Below are 25,847 nucleotides of genomic sequence, written 5' to 3' on the forward strand. Positions count from 1 at the left end.
GGGTTTTTGTGTTGGTATGTGTCTGGGTGTTGGTTTTTGTGTTGGTTTGGGTCTGGGTGTTAGTTTTTTGGGTTGGTATGGGTCTAGGTGTGGTTTTTCTGTTGGTATGGCCGTGAGTGTTGGCTTTGGCATCAGTTTAGTCCCAGACTAGGTCGCAGTGTCACACATCCCTCCGCCATGACTTCCCAGCAACACTTGTCTCTGCTTTACCCAGAATCCCCATTGCCCATAGCAGCCATATTGTAAAAAACCTGGAGCTCAGTCTCTGAGTGACTGCCCTTAAAGGCAGGGTCCTTTGTGGTCCATTCCTTTTGGATGGACTCCATCAAACGCTCCTCTGGAACTTTCAATGGTTTTGATCTTCGCCCCTTTTCCTGAGCAGGCCCATGTGCAGTGAGATTAAGGAGCTGCTTTGTACCTTGTCGCCAACCTGAATGAAGAGACTGAGGCCTTCTGCAGAGCTGAGGTTTAAATGCTTGGTGATATTTTCAGACAAGTCCTTGACCTTCGTGCTGGTGAGGATCTCAAATGCCTGTGGGGGTAAGAGAAGAAACGGGAATGAGTGTAGACCCAGTGAGTGGCTGGGAGACCGCCTGAGGGTCGGATAACCACTGACCTCATCCGTGTCATTGGGGAAGTAGATTTTGTGCAGGATTTTGGTGCTTCGGCACTGAATAGCCTCGACTTCCAACTGGTGAGGGAGATTCTTCCGAGCTCCGCATCTGTCAGTGCAAACAGCAACCACCAGGTCAGTCCATGGGTCATCCAGGGCATGTACACACAGCCTGAACCAGTATCTCCACACATGAATGCTTCACACTTGTGAGTGAGTGTGCAGTGAGGTGGCACACGTACAAACATGGCACAAATCTATGTTCATGAACATGTGTGTGTACACACATATATGCTCACATATGTACATACGGATGGTGCCTACACGCCAAGATATACCCTTCACATTCCAGCCCTCATTTTTGACTCGTTCATCTCTTAATTCAGCCACTTCAGCAGTTCTGGCCCCACTGAAACCTCCCGTTTCCATATGTGGATAATTCTAGTCTCTGGACAGTTACGTTGCACCCATTTCCTTCTTTACTGTGGGAGTGCAGTAATTTCCTCAGTGCCCTCTGACTCTCTCCCAGCTTCCTGCTGGCCCTCATGTCCATGATCATTGGGGGGGCCGTGTAGTTTGTACAGCTGGCATTCCCCACAGCGAGAGGGCAACAGAAACTATGCGGAGGAGAGAGAAAGAGAGAGAGAGAAAGAGAGAGAGAGAGAGAGAGAGCACAGCTGAAACTACGTCCAGCTTCACCAGCAGTACCTTCAGGCTCATGCTGAAGGACTCTGTCCATTCAAAAAAATATATTTCTAATATCACTCCATTCCTCTGTGGTGGCGTATTACCTTGGAGTGGTTTGCTGGGCCATTTCAGTGGACGGCCGAGAGTTCCTAGAACTTGGAGCAGAAGTAGGCCGTCTGGCCCCTCCAGCCAGTTCCATCACTCAATAAGACCACGGCTGATCTTTTCATGGCCTCAGCTCCACTTACCCGCCCGCTCACCGTAACTCTTAATTCCTTTTACTGTTCAAAACATCTGACTATCTTTGCCTCAAAAACATTCAATGAGGTGGCTCAACTGCTTCACTGGGCAGGGAATTCCACAGATTGACAGCCCCCTGGGAAAAGAAGTTCCTCCTCAGCTCAGTCCTAAATTTGACTGACCCCCCCCCCCCCCCCCCCACCTCCCACCTCCCCCCGTCATTCTGAGGTTACGCCACCCTTCGTTCTGGTCAACTATTGCTGTGGGTCTGGAGTGACGTGTGGGCCAGCCCCACTACGGATGGTGGTTCCCTTCCCTGAAGGACATTAGTGAACCAGATTTTATTTTTGTTATCGTCAATGGTGGGATGCAGGTCATTTTCAGTCTCGAGCTCACTCCCAGATTTATTCACTGGATATACATGCCAACAGCTGCTGTGGAGGGATTTGTACCTTTGCTCCCTGAATATTAGCCTGGAACTCTGGATTAAGTCCATGATGGTCTCTAAGAGTGGCTCTCCCAGTGGATGGTTCACTGAAGGGTCATACCACAATCCTTTTAAGACACAAATAGTCAACTGTTCACAGTCAGGGCCTATGGCGCCTGTTGTTTGAACTGTCCTGACGTTCCCCCTTTCGGTACATTGACCAGCCAGGGGTGAATGATCTGACGCAGGGCGCTCAATGCGACGATTCGGTCACCATACCTTTCCAGCCTGTATAATCTCTGGATGCAGTCCCCTGCCAGGCTCTCTGCCCGGTGAGTCTCCAGGAACCTCTTCACATGGGGCAGCAGCACCTTACTGGGTGAGAACAGCCCCGTGCAAAGCCAGAGGAGCTGCCAGCCATTCTCCACACTGTAGCTGAGAGGTGGAAGCAGAGAAAGAGAGAGAGAGGCAGCCGTCAGCATTTCAATTCAAACACACATTCGCCGTTCATTGCCCGTCCTTAATTGCCCCCTTTCCCACCCCAGTCCAGGGGTCCTTGACAAAGGCGGAGTGTTTGGAGAGAGCATGGAGCCTGTGTTGCATTGCCCTCGGTGATAGAGGGGAAATGTACTGGTGTAACACTGACTCTTTCCCCTCAACCTGTTCCCTTTGAGAACAGCTCCAGCTGGGACCATGAGGCTGGGCAGATTCACCCTCTTACCAGAGACCAGAGGGTCTGCAACGGGTGTTACCATCTGCAATGGGACATATTCCAGGGCTTCGTACAAAAATTAGAAAAGAGAAAAAGGCCATTCAGCCTCTTCAGACTCCTGCACCATTCAGTAAAGCTCCACACCATTTTCCAACACTATCGCCATATCCCTGGATCATGAGTGAGCTTCCACTGCTCTCTGGGCTAGAGAATTCCAAAGATTCACCAAATTCTGAGTCGAATTCCACCTCATCTCAGTCCTAAACAGCCCACTCCTTATCCTGACACTGCACCTCCTGGTTCCAGAACGTCAACGAAGGGGAAACACTCTCCATCTACCTGGTCAATCCCTGTCGAAGGTCTGTGCAAGATTCGCTCTGGGATTCCCTGCCCTCATCTAATCTGCCCCAGGCTCAAATCATTGGTTGCCTGATGTGTCAATTCTCACAGCAATCAGCCAATCAAAAGGTAGCAGGCTCTCCATTGCCCAATGGGATGGCTCCTGATGGTCAACAGCGTTTATTCCCATTCCTGGTTCTTTAAGCATCCCATCATTTTACTTCTGCCTTTCCCACAATGCTGTCTCGTAGATTAACCTTGAATTCCTCGAATCTTCAAGATAAAGTCACCCCTTTATAAAGTGCCTCAAATACTGTAAAATGCTTCTAACGGATCAGAGGCAGAGATGAGGATGGGACTGGACAGATAGGTAGCAGCCGGAGTGTCGGGGGAAACTCAGGGATGAGGTTAGACATTGGTAATTGGAAACTGTAATTGTATGTGACCTGGGGAGAGCAACTCCCAGGGGTAAGGACGCAGTGACGGACTGGGGAGATGATGTGTAGACTGGGTGACTGCTTTGCAGAACATCTACATTCTGCCCTCAAAAATGACCTCCCAGCTGCCTGCCACTTCAACACCCCAGCATCTCTGTTCCCTGGCCAGCATCTCTGTCTTGGGGGATGGCTGTGGTGCTCCTGTGAAGCTCAGTGCAAACCGGAAGAACAGCACCTCATCTTCCTCCTGGGGACCCTGCAGCCTTCAGGGATCAACATCGGGCTTAAAGATTTGAGAGCATGGCCACCTTCTTCCTTGCCTATTACCCATCCCCAAACCCTAGGTCCTACAAGGAGACTCCCTACAGCAGGGAAACAGGACATTTGGCTCAACAAGTCCACGCCAACCCTCCGAAGAGTAACCCACCCTGACCCATTCCCTTACCTTACTAGTCTACATTTGCCCCTGAATGCACCTAACCTTCACATCCCTGAACGCTGTGGACAATTTAGCATGGCCAATCCACCTAACCTGCACATCTTTGGATTGTGGGAGGAAACCCAGGCAGGAACCCATGGGAGAATCTGCAAACTCCACACAGACAGTTGCCCGAGGCTGGAATCAAACCTGGGTCCCTGGCGCCGTGAGGCAGCAGTGCTAACCACTGAGCCACCGTGCCACCCTGATGTGACATGGATTGCCTTCAGCACAGCCAACCCATTTTCACCCAATCCCAGACCCCATTATCTTCAACCTAGCTGCTCTCCTTAGAGTCATAGAGAAGTACAGCACGGAAACAAACCCTTCAGTCCAACCCGATATCCAAAATTAATCTAGTCCCACCTGCCAGCACCCGGCCCATATCTCTCCAAACTCTTCCTATTCATTTACCCATCCAGATGCCTATTAAATGTTGCAATTGTACCAGCCTCCACCACTTCCTCTGGCAGCTCATTCCATACACGTACCACCCTCTGAGTGAAAAAGTTGCTCCTTGGGTCCCTTTTATAGCTTTCCCCTCATGTCAGAAACTTATGCCCTCTAGCTCTGGACTCCCCGGCCCCAGGGAAAAGACTTTGTCTGTTTACCCTATCCATGCCCCTCATAATTTTGTAAACCTCTATAAGGTCACCCCTCAGCCTCTGAAGCTCCAGGGAAAACAGCTATAGCCTGTTCAGCCTCTCCTTATAGCTCAAATCATCCAACCCTGGCAACATCCTTGTAAATCTTTTCTGAACCCTTTCACGTTCCACAACATCTTTCCGATAGGAAGGAGACCAGAATTCCAACAATATTCCAACAGTGGCCTAACCGATGTCCTGTACTCAATACTCTGACCAATAAAGGAAAGCATACCAAACACCTTCTTCACTATCCTATCTACCTGCGACTCCACTTTCAAGGAGCTATGAACCTGCACTCCAAGGTCTCTGTGTTCAGCAGAACTGCCCAAGACCTTATCATTAAGTGTGTAAATCCTTCCTTTCCATAATGCAGCACCTCACATTTATCTAAATTAAACCTCATTTGCCAGTCCTCAGCCCATTGACCCATCTGGTCCAGATCCTGTTGTAATCTGAGGTAATCTTCTTCGCTGTCCATTACACCTCCAATTTTGATGTCATCTGTAAAGTTACTAACTATACCTCCTATGTTCATGTCCAAATCATTTATATAAATGATGAAAAGCAGTGGTCCCAGCACCGATCCTTGTGGCACTCCACAGGTCACAGGCCTCCAGTCTGAAAAACAACCCTCCACCACCACCCTCTGTCTTCTACCTTTAAGCCAGTTCTGTATCCAAATGGCTAGTTCTCCCTTTATTCCATGAGATCTAACCTTGGTAACCAGTCTCCCATGGGGAACCTTGTCAAACGCCTTAATGAAGTCCATATGGATCACATCTACAGCTCTGCCCTCATCAATCCTCTTTGTTACTTCCTCAAAAAACTCAATCAAGTTTGTGAGACATGATTTCCCACGCACAAAGCCATGTTGACTATCCCTAATCAGTCCTTGCCTTTCCAAATACATGTACATTCTGTCCCTCAGGATTCCCTCCAGCAACTTGCCCACCACCGAGGTCAGGCTCACCGGTTTATAGCTCCCTGGATTTTCCTTTCCGCCCTTCTTAAACAGTGGCACCACGTTTCTCCCTGCTTACTGTCATCAGTCCCTAACCTTTCCATTCTCTCTACATCTGATTTCCATGCCCACTTATCCACTCACACATTCCCCACTGCCCCACCACCCCTCCCCAGTCCTCAGCATATAAACCACTTTCTCCTGAACTACCATCAGAACAGTCACTGGACTCAAAATATTAACTGCCTTTTCTCTCCACTGCCAGATCTGCTGAGTTTCTCCAGCACTTTCAGAAGCAAGTAGGGTCGGGGGAGGGGGGGAGGGTTTGAAAGGAGTTGTGACCAGTGACTGATTTTGTAAAGATTTACTCGCGGGAGGTGGGTGTTGTTGGCTGCGCCAATATTTATTACCCGTCCCTAGTTGTCCCCGAGAAGGGGGTGGTGAAGTACACCAAGGCTGCATTCCCTGAGATTGATACAAAGGGTGTCGACAGTCCAGGTGAGATAGCAAGATGGACGGGGGTTGCTAATGTGACTAATGGGGGGACAAACTAACCTGACAATGTGTGAGAGAGGGTGTGAAGAGGAGTAGGGAGAAAATACTAAAAAGGAAAGGGGTGGGAAAGAGGGGAAATAGAAACAAAGAATGTGCCAGACAACTACTCAGACTTCTGGCTGCAGAAAGACCAAACTCATGATGGATGTGGGAAGCAAAGGGTTAACAGAGCTCATGGAGTTAAATTATTTTCCTCTCTCTTGATCTGTCATCTGACCAACATGATTACATGAGAGACACAAACACAATTAAAGGAAGAGAGGCTAATGTTCCTGAAACTGCTGTGTAAATATCTGCCACAACTGAAACTTGCAAGAGACTTCTCTTTGTTAGAGACTCTTCCCTGTTTGTGCTTGAATACATGTCACATTTTCTACACAGCTCTGCATCTGGTGTGGGGACCAACACACAGTGAGGGTTGGAGATGTGAAATCCCCCGAGCGATTATCTGCAGCCAGATTATAAACCTGTGGTAAATTCTGTAAAACAGTGGAGCTAAATTCTACAAGGTGCCTTCATATCGCCAACCTTACCCTTCAAATGCACTAACACACACAAGCACATACACGATCTCTCTCTCTCTGTCATAGATACACATTCACTTTCTCACACACGCATACACTTTCTCTCACTCACACGCACACAAACTCTCTCACAGATACTCACTTACTCTCTCACATATACACATACGCACACACACATGTTCTCTCACTCACACATTCTCACACAAACACAATCTCTCTCTCGCACAGATACACTCTCTCAGACACACACTCTCTCACAAACCTACACACAAACTCTCTCTCATAGATACACATTGACTCTCTCTCACTCAGACACAATCTCACACACATTCTCACACACACTCACTCTCATACATGCACACTGCCACTCTCACACACTCACATGCACACTCTCTCTCACACACCCACACACTTCCACTCTCACACCCACACACCCTCACTCACACACCCACCCACACACCCTCACTCACACACCCTCACTCACACACCCACCCACACACCCTCACTCACACACCCACCCACACACCCTCACTCACACACCCACCCACACACTCTCACTCACACACCCACCCACACACTCTCACTCACACACACCCACCCACACACTCTCACTCACACACACCCACCCACACACTCTCACTCACACACACCCACCCACACACTCTCCCACACACACACCCACCCACACACTCTCCCACACACTCTCACTCACACACACTCACTCATACGCTATCTCATACACACTCTCACTCTTTCATACACACACACACACTCTCACACACAGACACACACACACACGTGCACACATTGTCTCACACACAGTCTGTCTCTGGCACCCAGTGACATGAGGAAGAGGCGAGTGCCCCACTGCAGAGAGCCCCTCTCAGACTGATGCAGTGTAGGTGGAGGAGGGTTTCAGGCAGTTCTCTGATTTGGGAAAGTACCTGTTTTTATTGTCGGTCAGCTGCTTCACAATCTGACAGTAGATTTCGTCCCGTAGTAACTCCTCCTGGAGAGCTCCAGAGAATATCACATCGGTGAGCTCAGTGCCAGGCTGGACCAGCCTTCCTGGGTAATCCCCCATATACTTCATTATGGGTGAGAGCGGGTTAAGGAAATGAGAGGGATGGAACAAGCCACAATCGGTCAGGACGGAATGTGTTCTGATTGGGGAAGCCTTGTTTTCTGGGGCCTAGCTGATGGTTGTCTGAGATTACACACCCACTGCACTAAGATGTGGAATCTTCACATTTCCCAACGCCAGCCTTCAAACAGTGAGCACACTCCAGATCCCCCATATTCAGCTGGTACACAGTATCACTCCAAAATATTCACTGCCTCTGATTAAAACCAGGGAAAGCAGGGCACCAGTCAGCTCCTAAAGCTATGGAACTCAGTTGTGACTGGCCTGGCCACGCTGTAACACTCAGCACTCTCTCATGAACAAAGATCTGGTGATGTCTACGTTGACATTACCAGCTCCGTCGGCATTGTGGGGCAGAGTCACTGCCACTGAGGTGACTCGGTCCCTGACATCAGCCCTCCAGCCCAGATTCTGAGGTGAACTACCCAGATAGCCTGGGGAGCAGAACCCAGCTCTGAAGATGATTCATACCAGACACAAAACACTAATTCTTGTTACTCTCACTATAGATCTGCTGAGCTTCTCCAATATACTCTGTCTGTATTTACACAGTCTGGCCTGTGTATCGGCCTGTGTTTACACAGTCTGGGCTGTATATCAGCCTGTAGTTACACAGTCTGGGCTATCAACCTGTGGTTACACAGTCTGGGCTGTGTATCAACCTATGGTTACACACAGTCTGGGCTGTATATCAACCTGTGGTTACACAGTCTGGGCTGTGTGTTGGTCGGTGATTACACAGTCTGGGCTGTGTGTTGGCCTGTGGTTACACAGTCTGGACAGTGACTCAGCCTGTGGTTACACAGTCTGGGCTGTGTCTCGGCCTGTGGTTACACAGTCTGGGCTGTGTATCAACCTGTGGTTACACACAGTCTGGGCTGTGTATCAACTTGTGGTTACACAGTCTGGATTGTATGTCAGCCTGTGGTTACACAGTCTGGGCTGTGTCTCGGCCTGTGGTTACACAGTCTGGGCTGTGTATCAACCTGTAGTTACACACAGTCTGGGCTGTGTATCAACCTGTGGTTACACAGTCTGGACTGTGTATCAACCTGTGGTTACACAGTCTGGGCTGTGTATCAATTTGTGGTTACACAGTCTGGATTGTATGTCAGCCTGTGGTTACACAGTCTGGGCTGTGTATCAACTTGTGGTTACACAGTCTGGATTGTATGTCAGCCTGTGGTTACACAGTCTAGGCTGTGTCTCGGCCTGTGCTTACACAGTCTGGGCTCTGTGTCGGCCTGTGGTTACACAGTCTGGACAATGTCTAGGCCTGTGGTTTCACAGTCTGTGGTGCTGATCTTTGCTCTTGCAGAGAGCCAACATGGGCACGATCGGCTGGATATCATTCTTTGCTGTAAGATATTCTATATTTCCAATTTCTGCTGGAAACAGAAGCTGGCGACCTTGGGGACGCAGTCTTTCCTGGTGACACACTGAAAGGATATCAGTGAAAGCGTGACAGGCCAGCACCACCATGTCCGCATTTGCACACACCTTCTTCAGTAAGGGCTGTCGGAGAGGTTCCCTCGAGCATGCCCACATCCGATCCTTCCCATGAGCCCTCGCAAGCACCATTCTGTTCATCGATTCTTTTGCAGGGGGTCTGGGTAGAGAGGAGAAGAGAAATAAGGCTAATTGGTGCGGTCAGCAGGACTCAGCTTCTATGAATTGTCACTTTGAAGATTTGCTTTGGGATTGGACAAAGTCATCGAGAGTGGCTTGCCTCTGGAAATTCTAACTGCTTAATTCACCCTGTCTTATTCCTAGTGAAACCACACTCTCCATGTTGACCCTGTCTAATCTGGGCACTTCTGCTTTATCCATGGGGTTGTTAGGCAACTATCAGAATTTCCATCAACACCGAGCTTTTTCTCAGTATTATCTCACCAGACGTGGATGCCGCTGGCAAGGTCACCATCTGTTGCCTGTCCCGAATTGCCCTTGAACAGCGTGGGCTGCTGGGCCATTTCAAAGGCCAGTTAAGAATCAGCCATATTACTTAGGGTCGAGAGTTCAAATGGAGACCAGACCAGGTAAGGATGACAGATTTCCGTTCCTAAAGGGCATGAGTGAACCAGGTGGGTTTCCATGACAACAAATGGATGATAGCCCATTTGACTAACTTTCAACTCAATATGGGCTGTGATTGGTCCGCTGTATTGTCAATGTGGACTGTGATTGGCCTGCTCGTCCAGTCAATATGGGCTATGATTGGTTTGCTCCTACATTCGAAATGGGCTATCATGGGCTGCTCTACGGCCAATATGACCTATGATTGGTTTGCTCTGCAGTCAATGTGGGATGTGATTGGCCTGCTCCTATGGTCAACATGGGCTGTGCTTGGTCTGCTCTGCAGTCAATGTGGGATGTGATTGCCCCTATCCTAGTTGACCTATATGCATCAAAGAAAAAAACTTGGGAATCACAGGCAGTATAAAAGAGACGGCGACTCAGTGAAATGGCCACTTTCCCTCAAGCTAATGAAGACGTCCTTAAGTGGGAAACTTAGGGGAATTCACCCTTGCACCATTGGACGTTCCAATGGTTATATATCTTCTTAAATATCAGCAAAAACTCTCAGCAGGACTTCTTGGTTTGAATAATTGTTCACAACATTCTGAAACTAGCAGCCTCTCCAACATTCCCAGTCTGATCTTGCAGCCTGTATTTCTTCCCAAATTACATTGGCTCCTCCGGCAGAGTTTGAAGGAACGTTTGGTTTGGACTTTGAATGAAGCCGAAACAATGCAGACACCATCAGCTCTGTTTTGGGAAAGGCCGAAGAACAGAGACTAGCCTGAAGTGGTCGTAGGAAAATTCCTCCAGTGTGTACGCCTTGACCTTGGCCTTCGCCGCCTCCACCTCAGCAAGGGCATTCTGGGATACCTGGCGTCGCTGATCAGGTGACATGAGGAGCAACTTCTATCAGTGAGACAAGAATGGGAAATTGTCAAAATTGCCTCTCAGCATGCATCTGACAGTTTTCCACCAGATACTGCAGACAACAGGATCGCTAATTCACGCCAAATAAAAAAAACAACATTCTTACTTTTATCATGGTTTCCTGCATTTAAACAAAGATGTTTTGTGGTCCACTCTGCCTTGGCAGTACATTTGACATTGACCTGAGTGGGCAGTGAGCTGGGCTGGAGCGCGTGAGGGTCAGAGATAACTGTAACATCCAGTTCCCCACACACCAGTCTGATCCGACAGTGTAAATGTAGGAATGATGACACATCTTTATCTGTTTGCTTGATGATAAATGAATCACTTCCAGTGATCACTGAGAGATAAGGTCAGTCTCCACTGCATTTAGAATGTCCAATTCACCAAAACTGTATCAAGCAATCCACTCAGTAAACAGTGTCTGGGGGCGGGGGATGGGTGGCAGTGTGCGGAGTCAGAAGACCATAAGGCATAGGAGCCACAGCAGGCCATTCAGCCCATCCAGTGCTCCGTCATTCAATCAGATCATGGCATTTCTGATGGTCCGCAACTCCACTTTCCCTATAACCTTCGATTCCTTTCCTGTCTCACTCAGCTCTGAGTCAAGAGTGCGGTGCTGGAAAAGCACATCTGGTCAGGCAGCATCTGAGGAGCAGGAGAATTGACGCTTCGGGCATAAGCCCTTCATCAGGAACCTCACTTGCTCCTATCTCAGCTTTGAAAATGTTTAATGTCCTAGTCTCAACAGCTCTCTTGGCACAGATTTCCATCGATCCACTTCCCTCTCACAGGAGAAATTCCTCATCTCTGTCCTAAATGGGCAACCCTTAATCTGAGATTATGCCCTCTGGTCTCCGAGACTAGCCCACGAGGGAAGCAATCTATTGGTCCTGCTTAATACTTCCTGAAAGAACTGTAATAAAGTTATTGGGCATGATCTCTCTTTCATGAAGCCAAGCTTGACTATATTATGGATTTTTAAACGTCCTGCTAATACATCCTTTATTACAGTAACTGACATTTTCCCAACAACAGATATTAAGCTCACATTTTGTTTTAATTTATTCACGGGGTGAGGGTGCCGCTGACCAGGCAGGCACTTATTGCTGAGGGGGCAGTTAAGAGTCAACTGTGCTGTTGTGGGTCTGGAGTGACATGTAGGCCAGATCACTTCGGATATAGATTAGATTCCCTACAGTGTGGAAACAGGCCACTTGACCCCAACAACCCAGACCCATTTCCCTCTGACTAATGCACCTGACACTATGGGGCAATTTAGCGTGGCCCACCTACTTAACCTGCACATCTTGGATTGTGGGAGGAAACTGGAGCACCCGGAGGAAACCCTGGCAGACACGGGGAGAATGTGCAAACTCCCCACAGTCACCCAAGGCTGGAATCGAACCCGGGTCCCTGGTGCTGTGAGGCAGCAGTGCTAACCACAGAGCCACCGTGCTGCCCAGATAACAGCATCTGCAGTTTCTTTTTGTCTCAGACCAGGTAAGGATGGTAGTTTCCTTCCGTAAAGGACATCAGTGAATCAGGTGGGTTTTTCTGACAATCGACAATAAATTCATGGTCACCATTAAACACTTAATTCCAGATTTTTAAGCTGAATTCAAATTCCACCATCTGTCTGGGTTGTGAACCCTGGTCTCCAGAACATTATCTGGGTCTCTGTTTTAACAGTCCAGCGTTAATACCATTGCTCCCTCCTGATCTCTCTGTTTTTTGTCTCATTCCCTTTTTAAGTAAAGGCCTTACATTGTCACCAAAAGAGAAAATGCTGGAGAATCTCAGCAGGTCTGGCAGCATCTGTAAGGAGAGAAAAGAGCTGACATTTCAAGTCTAACTGACCCTTTGACAAAGGCTTTCATCAGTTTACTGAGCACATTTTCTCCAGTGATAGTTATTGTATTTTTAAGATTAGATTCCCTACAGTGTGGAAACAGGCCCTTTGGGCCAACCAGTCCACACCGACCCCCCAAAGAGTAACCCATCCAGACCCATTTCCCTCTGACTAATGCACCTAACACTGTAGACAATTTAGCATGGCCAATTCACCTGAGCTGCACATCTGACTGTGGGAGGAAACCGGAGCACCCGGAGGAAACCCACGCAGACACGGGGAGAATGTGCAAACTCCACACACAGAGTCGCCTGAGGCTGGAATCGAACCTGGGACCCTGGTGCTGTGAGGGAGCAGTGCTAACCACTGAGCCACTGTGTCACCCCATTCTCCCAACTTTTATTTTCCCTCCCACTTTTTCCCCTTGATTATTGAGTCATTTTGGAATGCGATTCATGTCTTCTACTGTGAAGACTGATGCAAAATATATATTCAACCCTCCTTTCCTTACCTGGTTCCCATTACTATTTCCCCAGCCTCTAAAGTTTTCTAAAGAGCCTATGCCCTCTTAGGCTTCTCTCTTCCTTTTTATATATTTAACGAAATGCTTGCTCTCTGTTTTGCAATTACTTGCAAGTTTACCCTAAGTTTACTTTCTCCTTTTTTGTTTTGTTTTGGTCATCTTTTTTAATTTTCCCCAATTCTCTGGCTGCCACTCATCCTGTACATATTGAATGTCTTTTCTCGTTCAATTTGATACCCCTGCCTTGGCGGGTGCAGCGCCATCAACTCTCAAAAAAGGATTGGCACCGTCCAGGACAGCAGCTTATAAACTGGGGCTCTGCATGAAGGCTGGGGGGGGGGGGGGAGCAGCATGTACGTGGGAGTATCAAAATCTGCACATTCCTTCTCAAACCACTCACCATCCTGATGGAAATACATCGCTGTTCCTTCACTGTCAAAATCCTGGAAGGCCCTCCCTAAAGAGGGCATTGTGGGTCTATCTACAGCACATGGACTGCAGCCGTTCAAGAAGAGAGCTCTGATATTAGTAGACTGCTGAATGGACCTCTCTAACTTTAAATAATATTCATCTTGCTTTGCGGACCTCCTGTGCAGTCATAACTTTGTATGCCTTGTTCTATCTAAGTACCCTATGATCTGTTTGTCCTTGTTTGCTGGGATCTGCCTGTATGCTTGCAAAACAAAGCTTTTCACTGTACTTAGGTTCATGTGACTACAATTAATCAAATCCAATCACCATCATACGACCACTGATGCTCAAATCCCAGGAACAATTTTGTTTTTAAATCATACGTCAACATACCATCACCTCCTGTGAAGGCTTCACAAGAGTAGGAATGATATAAATAGAATCCAGTGAGAGACTTCCTGTATTCCCATTGTGTTCATTCTGTCCTTGAATCCAGCCACGGTTCTCAGCGATCTCCTTATCTCTCATCAACTTGATCAAATCACCCTTCTCGTACTTGAGGAGTATAGGATCATCTGGAATGGCAGAGGGAGTGGCAAATTAAACATTGCAATGGAGACTCAGACTATTACCCACTTATGTTATAGTTATATCATACAGACTGTAATAGTGAGACAAGTAGACCATAAAGACTGTGCTCAAGGGTGATTTATACTGTAGAGATTAAGTTATACATAGAAATTATAATACAGAATGATTTAGATTATGGAGACTGTAACGAATATTAAAATAAAGAAATTATTATATAATAGAGACTGATTTAGATTATAGAGATGGTAATGAATATTAAATTAAAGAAATTATTATATAATAGAGATTGATTTAGATTATAAAGACTATAATGAACATGGAGTCTTACTCTGTCACAGGAGAAGAAGTCAGTTATTTGGTGAATATCTGTATATAAGTTTTAAAACAATATAGCAACTGGTGGAAAGGTTAATGAAATGTATAAAGACCTAACTAAATGTGAAATTAAATATAATACTGAACACATGAGGATAGCAGGACAGTTAATGCGTCCCAGCTGCAGTGTGTGGGATTTTCTGGATGCCAGTTTGACCAAAGCAAACACATTTGCAGCTCAAGCAACTTTGACTCAGAGTTCAGGAGCTGTAGGAGGAACTATGGGTGCTGTGATGCATCAGGGAGGGCGAACATGAGCTGAATTCTTTGGAGAAGGTGGTCTCACGCCTCTTGAGGTTGGGTCATCTGATTTGGTCAGTGTCGTTGGACAGAGGAATGAGTGTGGGTGTGAGTGAGGCAGGTAAGGGGAGGGGTTGGGTTGGGGCGGGGGTGGAGGTGGTGTCCAGAGGCCAGAGTTCAGCAGCATCAGCCTTTGTAACTGTGTCATTCCTTGAGAGTGTTGGGGTGATTACACTACTGGGGTGTTTAATGTAGGGCTAGGGAGGGTAATACTATTACTGCAACAGACACTTCTAGTTCCAGCCCTGAAACGGTTAATAACAGCCATGCGGGCTGATGCTGGCAACTGCATGACTACCTGTCTGGAGCTCGTAATTGATATACATTTTGTTAATTAAATCATGGAGCCTGTAACTGCCAGCCAGTGTCAATTGTTCCATCGAAACTCATGATCTCATAATTGATAAAGGAACCGGTAACTGTCAGACAGTGTGAATTGCTCTATCGGAACTTACAGTTGATAAAAGTACCTGTTAATTTACTTACTGGAACTATTGATTAAATCTCGGAAAACGACTAGCCTGTCAGACGCATAGTAATGAGAGTTGACTCTCTAAACAATGAACTATTGATTACGGGATCGGAACCGCTGGCCCCAGGACGTCTGTGCCATTGTCAAGCACAGCGGGAGCTGGACAGGCACCTCGATGCGGCCAATGGGAAGATGGATCCCATCGCGCGCAGATGAACTGACCAATGAGGAAGGCGGACAAGGAAAATCTAACCGGGGACTCCAGGCAGCGCGAAGTATAACTGTGCCAAGTCCGAACGAGGGGGCAGAACGCCTTCTCCAACGAATGCATGCTTGATAATTCGTAGTATCGTTTCCCAGTTAAGATTCTGTGAATAAACGGCAGTCTGCGCCAAACTAAAGTTGCAAGTGTGGGTCTCTCCTTCCAAAAGAACACGCGAAGGCGGGACCCCGCGGGTCCGTCTTAACAAGAGCCTCACAAATGCAAATGGCAACTAGGATAGACTGCGCCTGTGCTGTGCGAGGCACGTGGTGTGACTATCGACTCCAGAAAATAGGTTTTCTGTTCATTCATTTTCTTTTAAACCTCAAGCGATGGCTGTCCTGCCCTGCTGTTGCCCTGGGGGAACTGGGGAAGCAGGACTGGCTGTCCTAGAGGTGGTCAGAAGGTGTGTGTCAGAGCTGACTGAGAGTGAGAGGGGGTGTGCTGCCTTAGAATGGCCGGAAGGTGGGAGGGATGGGGGGAGCTTGCTGGTTTGCTGGGGGTCTGTATTTTATGCACTTTTTAAAATATAATTGGACTGTCTTACGTACATGTCATTGTTATTAATTTGTGACTGAAAGTGGGATTTGAGCTGGTTGAAGGGTAGGTTTTGGGGCCCAGCTTTGCTGCTCCACTCCCTTGTAAAATTGCTGTTTCTTTGTATACAGCTGGTAATGTTCACTGTTTTTTGTAAACTGTGTATTGTTTAACAAAATTTTTTAAAACCCCAAGCAGGAGGAGAATGGGCTCACAGTGGGCAAAAAGGAGTTTTGAGGGCTAATGGGGAAAAGTTATTGCCTGAGACTACCTGACTGTAGGAAGCTGAGAGAGGAGAACACACATGGACAGAGGTTTCTTGTACCTTGCCTGGGACTGCCGTGTAACGCAATCGCGTATTTCGATCTCCTCTTCAGCCCGTTCAGAAACAAGACAATCAGGTCAGCTATTTCACTCGCACTGCTGGTGCTCAGTGTGTACTCCTGGCCCTGCAAGGTGCTCACTGCCACGCTCTGGCCGTACAGATTCGGAGCCCTGTCACAGGACAGTGGACAGAGTCAATGCAAAACACCAAAGGACAATCTGAATCGATAGTAGGCAAACCAGCTACCACTCAGCCCGTGATCTGATTGAATGGGACGGAGCAGGGTCAAGCGGCCTACCCCTGCTCCTAGTTGCTACGTTCGGATGTTCAGTCGATAAGCAGGAATTTCTCAATCAACACTCACTCCGCTGTTACATTACCTAAGTAAATCTTCAGATGTTCATAGAAAAACATAGAACATAAAAAAATACAGCGCAGTACAGGCCCTTCGGCCCTCGATGTTGCGCCACTCCAAGCCCGCCTAACCTACACTAGCCCACTATCCTCCATATGCCTATCCAATGCCTGTTCCTTCCACCTTGTTTCCAGCCTGGATCATGGTCAGCCATACCAACCCATCTTGGCACCATACTTGCCAGTCTTACCAACCTGTCCTCAATTTCCACTTCCATCCCCATTAATCTCTGGATCCTTGCAGCCAGCCCCCCTCAGACTCTGACCTCTTGCCTTGCCCACCACAACGTGTCACGATGTACACATCCACCTCACCGTCGTTCCAGTCCTCCCAATCGAGTTTCCAAGAACAAACCCCCATCAGCAGGAAATCCACCACTGGCTTCTTCAGTAGGGTCTTGACGGCTCTCAGACCCTCTGTTCTCCCTCCAGGGTTAAACCGGGTCTTTTAAAGATTAACATTATTTTGTGGGATATGGTCATCATTGAACTTGTCACCCATATGCCCTTGAACTGAGTGGCTTGTTCGGACCATTTCAGAGGGCAGTTAAGAATCAACCACATTGCTGTGGGTCTGGGGTCACGTGTAGGCCAGACCAGATTTCTTTCCCTAAGAGAAGTTACATGGGTTTTGCTGACATTTAGCAATGGTTTCATGGTCATCATGAAATCTTTAATTCTAGATTTGTATTGAATTCAAATTCAACCATCTGCCATGCCGAGATTTGAATCTGGGTACCCGGAACATTGCTTGGGATTAGTAATCCAGCGATAGGACCACTCCTGCCGAGTGACAATAATGGTCACCATCACATTAGCTTTCGATCCCATATCTAACGGAACTGAAATTTCACCAGATGCCAAGGAGGGATTTGAACCCTTATTCTCAGAGCCTTAGTCTGCGCCTTGAGATGACCGAGTGACATGACCACAACAGCACCATCCCGCCAATGGCTTCAGCAAGGGATTGAAAGGAGTGATTGCTTAGGGATTCCAGGATTTGGGAGTTTGATGATTGGAGATGTTGCCCATCAGAGTGAAGCGCTGGGCGCGGTGGGGGGGGGGGGGGGGGGGTGAAACAGAAGGAGGCAATGCGACCTAGAGATGTCGAGCTTCACAGGACGGAAGCAGGCAGGACGCACAACACCCACGGACCCCACACCTACCTGTTGGTGTTTATTCCAGTAATTTCGGCATATGACCATTTCAAAAGGAGTTTCTCGCTCTTGTCCACCAAGCTGATGCCAACACTGTTCACTGTCAGAAATACCAGCTGGTTTTTTGGTAAGCTAGGCCCTGCAAGACAGCAAGAGTCACTGGTGAAGCTGCCCATGACAACAGAGAGTCCAGCTACAACTCAACCCCTCCCACTGACAGCCTGGAGACAGGAGGCAGCCCTCAGCTACCTTCAATTTCCCCAGCCTGCAATATTCCTTATTTTCTCCATAGCTAACACCCCAAAGAACAACTCCAGTAACCTCTCCACCCTCGCAGCCCGTCCTGTCGTGTCCCCACTTGCTTTGTGTGGGCCTCAATGGTGAAACCAAGCAGTGCTGATTGACCGCGGGGGCCATCAGAATTCAGTTTGGTGCTCTCCTAATTAAACATCATCAGAGAGTTGGTGATTCAGGGCAGAAATATCGGAGCACTCTTTATTCCTGACTGCCCATGTGTGCACAATCACAAACACAGCACAACATACAACATGCAGCTGCACACACACACACTCACACAGACACACGCGCACTCATATGCACACATATAGACACACACATATGCACACATGCAGAGTAACGTGCACACACACAAGTACAGGCACACATAAACACAGACACAGACACAGACACACACACAGACACACACACAGACACACACACAGACACACACACAGACACACACACAGACACACACACAGACACACACACACAGCTGTAGAAACTCACTCACTCGCAGTCAGTACCTGAAAATACAACAGCTTTAAAAAACCTGGAGAACATGTGAGGCCATTTCATCTGAGAAAAGTCGACGAGCTGTTCTTTCAGCTTGAGAGCACTGGTCTTCTCACTGACAAACAAATCCTTGAAGAAAACACATAGATCGATAAAGATTGAGTGAGACGTTTTAAAGGGACAGAAATCTAGCAGGTTATCAGGCAGAGAACAGCATGTTCCTTTGGTTGGTCATATCAGGCAGAGGACATAATTACCCAACCAACAATATTACAGTGCCTCGAGTGGGCTGTAATTCGGTTACTTAGTTCCGTGAAAGACAGAAAGAGTTGGGTTCTTTGTGGTCAGGTCTGTGCCCAGAGATGGAACACAGAGTCTCCACTGGGATCCTCGAAATAGTTGGGCCAAGGTTAGCTGGACAGAGGCATCATCTCCCTCACATCCCCTCCCAGTTTAAAATAGTATCCCTCCTGTGGTTACCCTGGTTTTGATATGTTGCCATGAATGGACAACCTGTGGTGAACAGTGTTCCTTATTTCATGAACTGGGTTGAATTAGCAATTGGCTGGTAGCTTTGTTTATTAAAAAAAACAGGGCGGATTCACCATTGGAGACCTGGGCTGGAGGGTGTTACATTCAGAGTCCCTTAGAAACGCACATTGTAGTGATTTACAGGCTCCCAGGCAAATGCTGGATCATTTATGTACCAGTTGTCAGGTGATTGCATCTTTCTCTTACTGTTCTTTTACTTGCACTCCAGTCGCATGCTCCTGACCTTTGGCCACCCAGTTCACAGAGGGGCAGGTCCTCATAGACCTGGTCAATGTAACCATCAACAGGTCCAAGCAGCAGGGCTCTGGAGGGGATTGTCATTCCCAACTGCTTGCTCCTCTTTCACGACTACATCAGCACCCGAGTGTCCTTAAACAGGGAGCACACTGCATCCACTGCTAGCCTTCAGGATAGCTGGGTACATCAGGGGGTTTCCTCCTCCCAGGAGAGTTTGACCTTCTATTTCTCCCTTTGATAACTTGGTTTATTTTAGGAAAACAAAGGGTGGAGCTGCGTTCTTCGGCATTCGGGAGCTGGCTCCTGGATAAGAAAAGGATCCTGCAGGGGCATGTGGAAACTGATGTTTGTGTTAAACTATAGACTTATAATAAAACCCTTGTAAATCCTGAATGCCTTTGGCTGACTAATACAGCACAAGGAGAAAGTGAGGACTGCAGATGCTGGAGATCAGAGCTGAAAATGTGTTGCTGGAAAAGCGCAGCAGATCAGGCAGCATCCAAGGAGCAGGAGAATCGATGTTTTGGGCATAAGCCCTTCTTTAGGAATCCTGAAGAAGGGCTTATGCCCGAAACGTCGAATCTCCTGTTCCTTGGATGCTGCCTGACCTGCTGCGCTAATACAGCACAAGGTCTGAGAAGCAAGGATTGTTGGCTTTTATCCAGGAGGTAGTTGCAAAGGTGGTGCCTGCGTTTACTACCATGTGCCCAGATTCTCTACACCGGTCCTGTTTGACAAATGTATGAGAGTATTTGTTTGAAGATGCAAGGAGCAGGGTAGATAAATTGACCCAATCGATGCAGGATCAGTGGATAGGGAAAGGTTGATTCACAGGAGATGAGACTATATCATGTTGGGTTAGAACGGATAGAGCGAACAGAGAGCCGTGTGCAGCGATGGATGGGGAAATTCCGAGTTTGTACAAGGATCAGTTCTCTAGCCTCAGCTATAAGTCAGCGATATTAATGACCAAGTTTACTGAAGATACAAACATGAATTGGAATGTAAGCTGTGAGGAGGACACAAAGCGAATCTAAAGAGATTTAAGCTGGCAAAGTAAACGGATATCAAAGTGGCAGATGATCTATAATGTGGGGAAGTATGAAGTCATCACTTTGGTTGTATGAATAGAAAAACAAGTTTTTTTTTAAAAAAGCAGGAAACATATCACTGTTGAAGTTCTGAGGGAAGTGGGTGCACTTGAACAGGAACACAGTTATTAGATACAGCAAGCAGGTAGGAAGACCAATTGCATTCTGTCCTTTTTTGCAAGAGATTAGAGTGTAGGAATACAATTTTTCAGGACTTGGTTGAGACCACACCTGCAATAGTGTACACAGTTTTGGCCTCCATGTTTCAGGGAGGTTATACCTGCACTGGAGGCTATAGAGTAAACGTTCATCAGATTGATTTCTGGGATGAGGGGGCTCTCTTATAGTCCGGGGTTCACTAAATTGGGCCTGTGCTGATCTCATTAAGATTCTGATCATAGGTTTCTGGAAGGGGTTTGACGGGATAGACATGGATCAAATGAAGGTCCACTCCCTGTCATACCAAACCCTCAACTCCCACCGTTCCACCTGGACAGGAGCAGTCAGCTGACCTGTCACATGTGCCCACTCCTAAAATGGATCAAATATTATCAAATAATTCCCTGGGCCTCATCCTGATTGGTCGACACATCTTAAAAAAACATTTGGATGAACACTTGAAATATCTCCACATTCAAGGATATGGGACAAAGTGCAGGAAATTAGGATTAGTGCAACTTTAGTGGTAGTTATTGTCAGTGCAGACTTGATGGGCCAAAGGGCCTTTTGTGTGCTCTATGAGCGTGATTCTGAAGGTTTTATGGTTTAATTATTTGTGGAGCACTTTGAAGCTCAGCTGAGGTGCTACTTGACTGAAACAACAGCTTTTTACCTCTTAGCTGGAGCCTGCCATTTCCCGAGTGAAAGGGTCAGCAGGGAGGAATGGGTGTAACCTTTGACCTGGCCATGAAGAGGGCTTGACCTTTCAGTCTCCCCACCTCCCCTGGCCAGGGAGAGTGCTGAGGATATGAGCACTGACAGCAGCAGTCAATCAGATGGGATTACTCTTGACTGCAATCTGTAACATTAGCTGTTAAGCAATCCCCCTGTCATTTCTCCTGACTTCACTCCCAGAATTAAATCTCTTTAGGCAATGGACTGGCTCACGTACCATGACCTTTTCTGTGATCAGCTGGGACCACTCCTCCGGGGATTTGGCCTTGAGGTGATTTTCGGAGATACAGCCGTGGACAACTTCCAGGGCTTTCTCAGGGTCAAATTTTACTCCAAACTTCACATAGTAATGTTTCGCAGCAATTTCCACCAGCTCTTCCTCCTGTTGGATTTATAGGGACAGCATATTACCCCATTTGACAAATACCCTGCTCTGAACAGAGCACGCTCAACCCAAAACAGTCTGACCATATGACATCATTCCCATATTCCCCAAACTTCAGGACTGCATTTCCCAAACTTCGGGACTGCGTTTCCCAATCTTCGGGACTGCGTTTCCCAAACTTCAGGACTGCGTTTCCCAAACTTCAGGACTGCGTTTCCCAAACTTCAGGACCGCATTTCCCAGACTTTGGGTCTGTGTTTCCCAAACATAAAGACCCCCTTTCCCAAAGGTTAAGATTCCATTTCCCAGGTTTCTGAAGTTAAATCTAGCCAAAGAGGCAAGTAATGGATCGGAAAGGTTTCCGTTCTGGATCACTGTTCAGTGATCTCCTCTGGAACGGGCTCGGTTGTGATGGTCTCCACAGTGGAATATCTTGCAGATACTCACAGCCCCATAGGACCAAAAATGAAGAAGCCTAATCTGTATCTCAGCAAGAGTGAGAAATATGATGGGAGTGAGGAGGGAGAAAGGAAATTCTGAGAAGGGTTGGTCTCCAACATGTGTAGAGTGAGCAGGAAACTTCAAACAGAAAGACCAAAATAAGAAGAAATAACAAGACATTAAATAGTCCCCCTATCCTGTCTCAGTAGGAAACCATCTTCTCTAGATTTGTTGGTATTTTATCCTTTCAGAATATACAAAAAAAAGTCTCCTCTGCATTAGGCAGACAGGACACCAACTTGCAGAATGTTTCAGAGAACACCTCTGGGACACACACACCCACCGCCCTGTGGCTGAACACTTCAAACATGCCTCTCACTCCGCCAAGGACATGCAAGTCCTGGGCCACCTCCACCACCAAATCCCAGCCACCCGACACCTGGAGGAAGAACGTCTCATCTTCTTGGGACCCTCCAACCACACAGAATCAAGGTCTCTTTCACAGTTTCCTCAACCCCCTTTCCCCAACTTATCCCAGACCCAACTCTCCAACTCAGTACCGCCCTCTCGGACGGTCCTACCTTTCCAACTTCCTTCACATCTATCCACTCCATCCTCCATTCCAACCTATCACCATCACCACCACCCCCTTCATCCACCTATCGCCTTCCCAGATACCTTCCCCCCATCCCGACCACCCCCTCCCATTTCCCTCTCAGCCAGCTTTCCCCCACCACCCCCCAACACTCGTGATGAGAAGCTCGAAACATCGACTCTCCTGCTCCTCGGATGCTGCCTGACCGACTGTGCTTCTCTAACACCACACTTTTTGACAATGAAAGTTACAACTTGAGAACAGCCATTAAACACCCCTGCACAGCAGGTAAAGAAAGGTAAAAGACAGACTCTGAATGACTGCCAGCCAAACACAATGGGAAGAAGCTCAGGCAAATCAAATCCAATGAAGCCAAGAATTTCAAACTCAACTGCTCAACTAGCATTGGTATCAACCAAAGTAGTGGCCTCAATGTTGTACTATTATCTCTTCACAAAATACTCAAAACTGATCCATATATATATTTCCGACTTTAGTTACTTCTTGTTCCTAATTGATGTAAATGTGTGTTCCATTACTACACATTCTTGTGCTTTGTATCACTTTTCTGTTAATTCAAGAAAGCCTGGTTAAATAAAACATAATGTCATTTATGTCTGGGAGACTGGTATCCACAAAGACAGGGATACTTTTCAAAATTGGAATTAGGGGTACTGGGGTGGGGGGGCAAACTCTCTACTGGTTACATTCATACCAAACACATAGGAAGGTGGTTGGGGTTGTTGGAGGTCAGTCATCTCAGCTCTAGGACATCTCTGCAGGAGTCCCTCAGGACAGTGTCCCAGGCCCAACCTTCTTCATCAATGACCTTCCCTCCACCACAAGGTCAGAGGTAGGGATGTTCACCAATGATTGGTCAATGTTCAGCATCATTCATGCCTCATTAGATACTGAAGCAGCCCACATTCTGATGCAACAAGATCTGGACAATATTAGATTAGGTTAGATTACTTACAGTGTGGAAACAGGCCCTTCGGCCCAACAAGTCCACACCGACCCGCCGAAGCGCAACTCACCCATACCCCTACATTTACCCCTTCACCTAACACTGTGGACAATTTAGCATGGCCAATTCACCTGACCTGCACATCTTTGGACTGAGGGAGGAAACCAGAGCACCCAGAGGAAACCCATGCAGACATGGGGAGAATGTGCAAACTCCACACAGTCAGTCGCCTGAGGCGGGAATTGAACCTGGGTCTCTGGCGCTGAGAGGCAGCAGTGCCACCGTGCCGCCCACAAATATCCAGGCTTGGGCTGACAAGTGGTAAGTCATATTCATGCTGCACAAATACCATCACTGATAAGAGACAATCTAACCATTGCCTCTTGACACTCACTGCTGTTACCATCACGGAATCTCCTACTATTAACTTTTTGGGGGTTGCCATTGACCAGAAACCCAACTGGACTCACCGCATAAACACAGTAGCCACAACAGCAGCTCATAGGCTAGAAATCCTGCAGCAGGTAACTCACCTCCTGACTCCCCAAAGCCTCTCTATCATCCACAAGGCACAGGTCAGGATGGATACAGCTCCAACAACACTCAAGAAGCTTTACACCATTCAGGACAAAGTAACTTGATTGATTGGCACCACATCCACAAGCATCCATTCCCTCTACCACCAACACTCAGTAGCAGCAACATGTGCTATCTGCAAGATACACTATAGAATTCACCAAAATCCTCAGACAGCGCCTTCCAAACCCAAGCCCACTTCTACCTAAAAGGACAAGGGTACACCACTCCCTGAAAGTTCCCCTCCAAGCCACTCCCCACCCTGACTTGAAAACATCCCACCATTCCTTCACTGTTGCTGGGTCAAACCCCCTCCCTGATGGCATTGTGGGTCAACCCACAGCAGGTAGACTGCCTTGGTTCAAGAAATTCAGCTCACCACCACCTTCTCTAGGGACGATCAGTAAATGCTGGCCCAGCCAGTGGCGCCCACATCCCATGAATGAATAAAAACGTGAACCAACTGAATGGTGCGGGTAAAAAAAGGAGGCCAGTATCTACCTCCTCACTGGGAGATTCACCCGGGAACTGGGCATAATAATAACTACTTGTTAATCAGGTCCCACTGGATTCCTTACCTTCTCACAGCGATATTCCCCGTTTCGGATTCCGCGGATGATCTGCTGGTAGATGAGATCTGTGCTGATGCGGTCCTCGCTGCTGTCGTGCCAGGGTGTGAAGATCTCTTTTCGGTAAAGGAGGCGGAATGGTGTATGGCGTTCCTGCCCCCCTTGCCCCTTCACGTACTGCTCACACTGGGAGATGGCATCCAGCACATGATCACTGCCACTCCCAAGAGAGGATAGCTAGGAAAGGATTGGAAAGAGGTGAGAGCCGGACAACCATCACAGCTAAACCGCGTGGGGTGAATCGGGTCGGCTGAAGGCTGGTACCTGAGATGCTGGGGACCCCCTTGGAGAGGCCGAGATGGATCATCCACTCGGTACTGCTGGCTGGAGATGGCTGTGAATGCTTCAGCCTTATCTGTTGCACTATTTAGATTAGATTAGATTACTTACAGTGTGGAAACAGGCCCTTCGGCCCAACCAGTCCACACCGACCCGCCGAAGCGCAACCCATCCATACCCCTACATTTACCCCTTACCTAACACTACAGGCAATTTAGCATGGCCAATTCACCTGACCCGCACATCTTTGGACTGTGGGAGGAAACCGGAGGAAACCCACGCAGACACGGGGAGAACACGCAAACTCCACACAGTCAGTCGCCTGAGGCGAGAATTGAACCCGGGTCTCTGGCGCTGTGAGGCAGCAGTGCTAACCACTGTGCCACCGTGCCACCCACTATTGTGTTGGCCTCTTCCATCATTGAGGATGGGGAATGCTGTGGAGACCCTCCTCCCAGTGTCCACTATTACTTGCCT

The 25,847-nt window shown here is 47.7% G+C and overlaps 1 protein-coding gene across 1 annotated transcript in view; it reads right to left on the reverse strand.

The window, feature by feature from the left end:
• LOC132821379 (unconventional myosin-VIIa-like) overlaps positions 1-25,847 on the reverse strand; it is a 140,813-nt gene that overhangs the window by 28,273 nt on the left and 86,693 nt on the right. Inside the window, exons 30-41 of the mRNA XM_060833960.1 lie at positions 25,041-25,268; positions 21,730-21,880; positions 18,736-18,870; positions 17,942-18,071; positions 16,362-16,531; positions 13,893-14,074; positions 10,568-10,692; positions 9,216-9,373; positions 7,565-7,718; positions 2,247-2,402; positions 617-722; positions 419-532 (exon numbers count right to left, since the gene is read on the reverse strand). Of these exons, the coding sequence (XP_060689943.1) occupies positions 419-532; positions 617-722; positions 2,247-2,402; positions 7,565-7,718; positions 9,216-9,373; positions 10,568-10,692; positions 13,893-14,074; positions 16,362-16,531; positions 17,942-18,071; positions 18,736-18,870; positions 21,730-21,880; positions 25,041-25,268 (1,809 nt within the window). The remainder of the gene's footprint in view (positions 1-418; positions 533-616; positions 723-2,246; positions 2,403-7,564; positions 7,719-9,215; positions 9,374-10,567; positions 10,693-13,892; positions 14,075-16,361; positions 16,532-17,941; positions 18,072-18,735; positions 18,871-21,729; positions 21,881-25,040; positions 25,269-25,847) is intronic.

Source organism: Hemiscyllium ocellatum, chromosome 13 (genome assembly GCF_020745735.1).
Source record: "Hemiscyllium ocellatum isolate sHemOce1 chromosome 13, sHemOce1.pat.X.cur, whole genome shotgun sequence".
Classification (NCBI taxonomy): Eukaryota; Metazoa; Chordata; class Chondrichthyes; order Orectolobiformes; family Hemiscylliidae; genus Hemiscyllium; species Hemiscyllium ocellatum.